The sequence below is a fragment of the Oratosquilla oratoria genome, chromosome 18 (assembly GCF_046742065.1).
Source record: "Oratosquilla oratoria isolate Oo_2021 chromosome 18, ASM4674206v1, whole genome shotgun sequence".
Lineage (NCBI taxonomy): Eukaryota > Metazoa > Arthropoda > Malacostraca > Stomatopoda > Squillidae > Oratosquilla > Oratosquilla oratoria.
In genome coordinates this window covers 30939739-30947238 of record NC_134794.1, presented here as the reverse complement: position 1 = coordinate 30947238, position 7500 = coordinate 30939739, and the positions used below count along the sequence as shown (strand labels likewise).

At 43.5% G+C, this 7500-nt stretch overlaps 1 protein-coding gene across 2 annotated transcripts in view; it reads right to left on the bottom strand.

Annotated features, from left to right (window-relative positions):
• LOC143035144 (uncharacterized) overlaps positions 1-7471 on the bottom strand; it is a 10666-nt gene extending 3195 nt beyond the window's left edge. Inside the window, exons 1-2 of one of the 2 annotated variants that reach the window (XM_076201766.1) lie at positions 7373-7471; positions 1-6627 (exon numbers count right to left, since the gene is read on the bottom strand). The exon at positions 1-6627 is cut by the window's left edge and continues 3195 nt beyond it. In XM_076201766.1, coding sequence (XP_076057881.1) covers positions 4896-5993 — 1098 coding nt within the window. In that variant the 5' untranslated portion in view covers positions 5994-6627; positions 7373-7471 and the 3' untranslated portion in view covers positions 1-4895. Of the gene's footprint in view, positions 6628-7137 lie in introns of both variants that reach the window. The other variant, XM_076201765.1, reaches the window with a different exon arrangement.
• Between the last annotated feature and the right edge of the window lie 29 nt (positions 7472-7500).

The window sequence follows — 7500 nt, the reverse complement described above, 5'->3', positions numbered from 1 at the left end:
TTATCAATCCATCCAGCTAGGACCTCCCTCCTTCTCCTTCAATGAGGTAATAAAATCACCTGATACCAGGCAGACCAGAATTAGTAGAGCGATCACGGGGCACTGATGGGTTTAAAGTTGATCATAATTAACATTAGTTCTAGATTTTATCATTTCGTCATCATTCCTTGATAACTGTATACAACTTTGGGAAGAGTATCAAAGAGCTAATGTGGGGGTCTAAGTTCTTCTTCATTTTTGAGAGACTTGGAGACCTCTCCCTCTCCTCTGCCAGCTCCTCTTCCTTCTTGAGTGGTAGGAAAAAGGGAAGGAGGAAATGGGAGGATCCGTATTACAAGACTGAAAACTAATTTATGGTCAATTTAACTTGATTCCTTCTTAATATGGCGAAACACTTTAAAGACCTTGATGTGGCAGATAATAGAGGATTCTGTTCACCTGTGAGCTTTGTGAAGCACTGAAAAAGGTCGTCAAGGTTCCTACCCCTCTTCCCTATCACCTGAATAAAATCGCCTGACGCTCTTCGTAAGGTCTTCTATGTCACTGTCTTGAAAGGAGGAGTAGTTTGAGAAGGGTAGACGTCCTCATCTCCGTTTTCTTTGGTCGTCGTCATCGCCTCTCTTTGCTGTGTTTACTTTAGATCAAATTGGTCCATTGTATTCGTCTCTTTCTTTCTCTCTCTATCTCCACCTCCGTCTATCTGTCTATCTGTCTATCCCTCTATCTATCTATCTTGGTCTCTCTATCCCTGTCCCTCCCTCCCTCCCTTCCTCTCTTTATCTCTTTCTCTCTCTCTCTCTCTCTCTCTCTCTCTCTCTCTCTCTCTCTCTCTCTCTCTCTCTCTCTCTCTCTCTCTCTCTCTCTCTCTCTCTCTTTCTCTCTCTCTCTTTGCGTGATTCACATCTAACGTCTCATCAGAATTATCACCATGATCGCCATCATTACAATTATCGCCGTCATCATAACCATCACAATTGGCATCACTATCATCATCACCATTATCATTACTAACACCTTCATCATCATCGTCATCAGAACTAGCAGTATCATAACATATAATCACCATAATCTTTTAATGTTATGACAGTAATATATATTGATACACATATAATAACATAGTTATATGAGGATTTCATTGATAGGAACATTGTCATTGTCTAAAGTTACCATTTTCATTCTTCTCTTTCTCTCTTCCTCCCCTTCATTTTCCTCCTCCTCTTCCTCTTCCTGCTTCTCTTCTTAAACTTCTTTATCCTCCTCTTACACTTTCTTCTCCTGATCCCACTGTTGCACTTAACTATTCTCTTATGTCTTTTACTCCTTCTCCTCCCCGTCCTTCTCCTCCTCCTCCTCCTCCTGCTGCTCCTCCTCCTCCTTCTCTTTGTGTTCCTCTTTCCCCTCCTCCTAATAAACTTTGTTGTACTCATCCTTCTTTTAAACTTGTTTTTCTTTTCTTAGTCCAATCCATTATCACCATTGTCACCACCATCACAATCATCACAATGACAGTCATCATTGTCACCGTCGTCGTCGTTGTCATAATCATCAACATTGTCATTATCATCATCATCATCATCATTACCATGGCTATCGTCATTGTCATTGTCATCATAATTTTCATGCTCAACATCATTGTCAACATCGTCGTCATCGTCGTCATCATCGTCATCATCATTATCATTATCATCATCATCATTATTCTTGAATTGTCAAAACATCCGTGTACCTACTTGCATCACAATATTACCATCACAATTGACCACATCACTATTAACATAACTCCATGTCACCATCGTGACATATATCAGTCTACGTCTTTCAACACACTTTTCCTTATCTCTACCTTTATCTCTCCCTTTATCTCTTTCTTATCTCCCTCTTTGTCTCTCCCTTATCTCTCCCATCTACATTTAGATTTGCCCCTCTCATCACAACACAAAATCATAGTTTCATTGACTTGAAAATCATAACAGATTGTTGTAAGATCATGCTAATATCAATGTCTTTGTCGTGATCGTCTACGTCGTCGATTACATAAGAACGTAAGAATGGAGGAGACTGCAAGAGACCATAAGGCCTGCACTAGGCAGTTGCAAGTCCATAACCACCTCTCATCCCCATCCATTACGACCTGCGTCATAGTTGGCGTCAGTGTTGTTATCAACGTCAATATCATAATTGTCATGTTATATATAATAAAATCATATTGACGATGATGATAAGAGTTGTAGTAATGAGACTTATGAAAATAAATTATCATCATCATCGTCATCGTCGCCACTACTGGTGACAGTATTGGGTGGGTTTGGCATCCTGGCGTCACGAATAGCATTTACTGGCGCCAAGCAAATTTATTCAGCTGAGGGGGCCTTACTGTTGTGAAATCATCACCTTCACATTTCTCATTACCATGCACCTCATCATCATCATCATCATCATCATCATCATCATCATCATCATCATCATCATCATCATCATCATCATCATCATCATCATCAATATCATCATCATCAATATCATCATTATTTTTATCGCTATTATTTTTCTAATGTAATTTACTCCATCGTCATCATTGTAGTCATAGTCGTCGTCGTCGTCATAATTATCATCATCATCATCATCATCATCATCATCATCATCATCATCATCATCATCATCATCATCATCATCATCATCATCATCATCAATCAATCAATAATCATCATCATCAATCAATAATAATCATCATCAATCAATAATCATCATTATCAATCAATAATCATTATCATCAATCAATAATCATCAAGGCAAAATTCAAAAGCACACAAGTCAGAAACACTGCAAAGTCACTTTGATCTTCAATCTGTCCCACGAAGGAGAAGGAGGAGGAGGAAGAAGAAGAAGAACAAGATGTCGCCCATCTATACAAGTTCCAACACTTCACCTCAGAATCTTTCAAGATCTGTAGACACCGCTAGCACTGCGAGCACTACCATAGTAACAAAATTTCATCACTTTCATTTACATAACACTGTGAACTTAAACCACTTCGATTTATGTTTTAATGTCTTTCCTGTGATTTATCTCTCGACCATTATCGTCTTCGTTCTCAAATTCTTCCTCTCCAGAAACGAGCATTTGATGAACCTCATGCAAAGATGGGTTGCAAGGGGATTCCAACCTTTCTCACCAGGTGAATTGGTTCGAAAATGGTGTAGCAGCAGAGAGCCAAGAGCTGTGTCGTTACTGTAACCCTTGGAAGGCTGTTTCCTATTTGGACATAGTATGAGAGAGGTACAACTATAGGTAAATTTGTTCTGGCTGACCTGATTCTCATCGCTATCTGGGATTCCACAGTTCTTTGTAAGTGACATACTTTCTCCTTCCTTAGTATTCTAAACTGTTCTATTTGATATCGCCATTAGATTTATTTACCATGCATTCTAAAATTACCACCGACAAATTGAAACAAGTTTTGCGATGTTAATCGACATGACGTCATAGCACGATACCATAAATAAACTTGTTGCGACGAAATTATAACGACTTTTTCCCGTTGAGTGTACTCCCCGGTAATGACATAGAAATTCCTTACCATCAGAGGAAATAACAGCCACGACCTTTATTTAGAGCAATGAGGTGGTCGAGCGTGTAAGGCAGCCAAAGTTCTTGTCCTTGCGCATCAACGTCTTCATCCTTTCCGAACTAAACAGTTATGACTTGAACTCTTTTCTGGAGCGTCGATGGCTTTGATGTACTACTTCAGAAGTCTTATCTGACAAATTCGATTGCTCGTTTGCACGGTTAACTGTTGTCTTTCAGTCATGACCTTTGTTTACATTTCTGTCGTTAGAGTTTAACGGTGCGAACAAGGGAGCGAGTGCCGGAGGGGAGTAGGCGGTGGCTATAAGGGTACATCACTGATGGCTTTGGACGTTTAAGTGACTTGGTTCGGACTTGACGATGTTCGGACGTTCGTGCTGTGGTTAGAAGTTCGATAGTTGGACGTTCGAAGTCCGTTGATCCTGACTTTCGAGTGCCAAGCCTCGGACTTACAAGGAAATTACCCGATTTAAAGGTTCGAATTTCCTGGCTAAGAAACTCAGAATACGTGTAAATGTTCGACTGTTCGATTGCTGCCTCGGCAATGAAGAGTTAACGAAAATGAAAACGTATCAAGAAATAAATAAACAGAAAAAGGGGATAGTTACCATCTTGGGTAACTCTTCTTCCGGACTTAGAGTTACCACTGGGTAGCCTTTGGGTAATATTTGAAGAAACGATATCAGCTGAACAGATTCACGTTCCTCTTCTTCCCCATAAATTCCAGCAAAGTTTCTCCCAGCATCTTTGTTCCAGTGACTTCATTAACATATTTCGTTCTGGTTAGCACCAGAGGTTTTTCTTGAGGATGCACCAAGGGGGTCTTGTTCATCCCTCCTGGCAACCCTCTGACGCCAGACGATTTTATTCAGCTGAAGGCAACACGCTGTACTAAAACGTTATCGTCTCGCTTGCGCGAATTCGCTGTAGGGCCTTTCCACTTAATGTGAATCGGCTCAAAGGCCCGTTCTACGTACGTCAATTCGTTTTCAGGTCCGTCATGTGTGATCCTATACCACTTACATTTCCCTCCCTAAAACCAGACATACTTCCATGTAATGGATGTATCTATAGATATAGTGTACAGTTATTTCAATGTAGGTTTCATTCCTCTTTGGTGAGTATAACCCATAAGGGCGTATTTCACGTATACTCCCACTGAAGAGGCGACCTTAGGCTCACACAGTTTCCCTTCCGCGACTGACGACAATCTGGACTCCGCAAAATGTCCCTAATAGGGACACTTCGTGATCACTGCCGTCAGGAACGCACGTGTTTGAGTTCGTGTGCGCAGGTACGCACCATCTGTCGCCTCAGCTGGTGACACTGTTGTATCTTCTGGTGTGGTTGTTCCTCCTCATGCTCGTCGCCGTCGGATAGTAAAGGGTGTGCGCCCTTTGAAGGCCGTAAGGACTCTGGCTCTGGTTAGCATCATCAATGGCCAGCCCGCTGAGTCCCCTGACCGTATGATGACGCCGACGGGGCTGACGAAGGATCTTCTTCGGCGCCTTCGGCTGGCTCTTGGCTGACGCTGCCGAGCTTGATCCCTCATGCTTGGGCCCCATCGAGTTGAGGGAAAGAGAGAAAGCCCTTCGAAGGGAGGACTTCCTCTGCAGGTGGCCCGTGGACCCCGCGGGATCCGGGCTGCTTAGGCAACTGTTTAGGTTCTCCTTGGGAGACTCGTCCACGTAGATCGTGGGCAGGTTGGTGTCGCCGTCGTTAGTCCGTCGGTGGCTTCGAGGAAGACGTAGGGAGACGCAGCGTCTGGGGCCGTCTGACCCGCGCCTCAGACTCGAGATGATGGAAGACCCAGCCGTGAACATGGGCTCGTCGCCCTGGCTCCTGAGGGAGGTCGATCTCCCGAGACGCACCCTGAGGGCGGCGGTGAAGGAGGACACCGAACTCTGCGAACTCCTTCGGTCGCTGAAGCACGACTCGTGGGACACCTTCCGGCTCCGACAGATGTCGCTCAGCGGGAGTACGCAGTCTTCGCCAGGTAAGCCTCCGTCGCCTCCGGGAGGAGAAGGATCGTCTTCGTGGTAGTTCGGACAAAGTTTCGACTTGTCGATGGAGTTCCTTCCTTTGGCTCTCGTGTGATGGTGCTGCTCGATGTCCGAGTCTCGTAGGCTGTACTTCCCGGAGGACTCGCTGCTACTGCTGTGGCTGTTCCTGGTCCCCCTGGGGTCACCACAGCTGCCCTCATCGCTGCTGTGTCCGGAGTCGAGGGCCGAGTCAGACCCCCTGCCCTTTCGACTGTGCCCCGCTTTCACTCCAGAACATCCGGGAAGCTCCTCGATGTCCTCACTTCCTTCTCGAACGTCTTCTTCGTCTTCTTCTTCGGCTGCGTCGATGGAGAGCTTCATGCTCTTCGGGCGGATCTCTCTCTTGACGCAGTTGTGGCACTGCCCCATGGCAATTCTTCCTGGACGTCCTCCTTCACCTCAACGATGTCATTCTTAGAACTTGAAAGTTCATCTTTGCCTTTGTTCTTTTTTTGGATTCACATCCGTAAGAATCAGAGATTTTTTCGAATTTGTATTGGTTGGAATCAATAGAACAATGTCATAAAACACATAGACTTACGTTTATCTTGAGAACAGGGCTACGAAGTACTTTGTCTCTTACAGAGATGAGGAATATGTTTCTTCTTTGCGAAATCACAATAACGTAAATATACTCAAAAAACAGCGGCGAGCTTTAATCACACGATACCAAGTCGACGACTAATCAGTCTTTGGAAAAAAAAACATCAACACGTTAGGTTTTCTTCAACATGTGTGACAGTTCTCGATCAATCATGAGCCGAAAACCACGTAAACAAGGTTTTTCGTGTGTATAGATATGATTAGGCACTAAATGTTTTATGTTTATATTGTGGGCCAAACTTCACGCAAGATGTGTTCATATCATGTAGCACTGTGTCTTTGTTGTATATAATAAAGCACAGACGTGTTCGTTTATGATGAAAATACGACAAAATCTGTTTGTTTCCAACTTTGGAGGCTTTAGTTTCATTTGTTGATACCTAGATACAAAGTCAAATCTCTGTAAAGAAAAAAGAAAAAAAATCAGTGAGTTCATAATACATATACAGGTAACATATTTAATTTCCAATGGTTTTTTCAATTAATTTTTCTTGTTTTAATTTCACTCTCAATATGCTATGTATGCTCATAAAATTCCATTTTGAGTTTGATTGCGTACACTAGTAGCAACTTAGAAATATATACGTACACTACAGTTTTTCAAGTTTTGTTGCATTTGTTTACATCTTAGTGCAACTGTTCAAGTCACCGTACGTGTGTGTGTGTGTGTGTGTGTGTGTGTGTGTGTGTGTGTGTGTGTGTGTGTGTGTGTGTGTGTGTGTGTGTGTCACTTGTACACCTACACCTACCACGTGCCACGGTTATTGTCTTCTAGAAATTCTGTCTAAACATCAATAACAATCACATGTAATCTCGAGTTGTGAAATCGATGAAAAAGGTTATGTAGATAAATAGATATAGAAGTAGGTAGGCAGGTAGATGAGTAGGTAGGGGAGGGGTAGACACTCACAAACCGAGGTAGAAAAATGAACTCCTGGGCGTAGCAGCGCGTGGCGCACGCGACGAAGGAGAGGGCGAGACCAGAGCGTCCTCAGACTGGATTTACAAAAAGTCTACGCAAATGACGCGCCAAGTCACACCGTTTTCGCTCGGTCCCCTTGGGTCGACGAGAGTCGATACTGGGTTCAACACACAGTCCGTCTCTCCATCTCAAGACATTAAGTGAAAAAATTCGCCCATGAGACCTGAGGCCGAGATTTCTCTTGTGAATCTTGCGGAACGTGAGAGAACGCTGGTCCCACTTCCGACACCGCGAGCGTTTGTGTCCGCACTGACGACTCCCCCTACCGAACGAATGGTCCCAGGCAGCAAC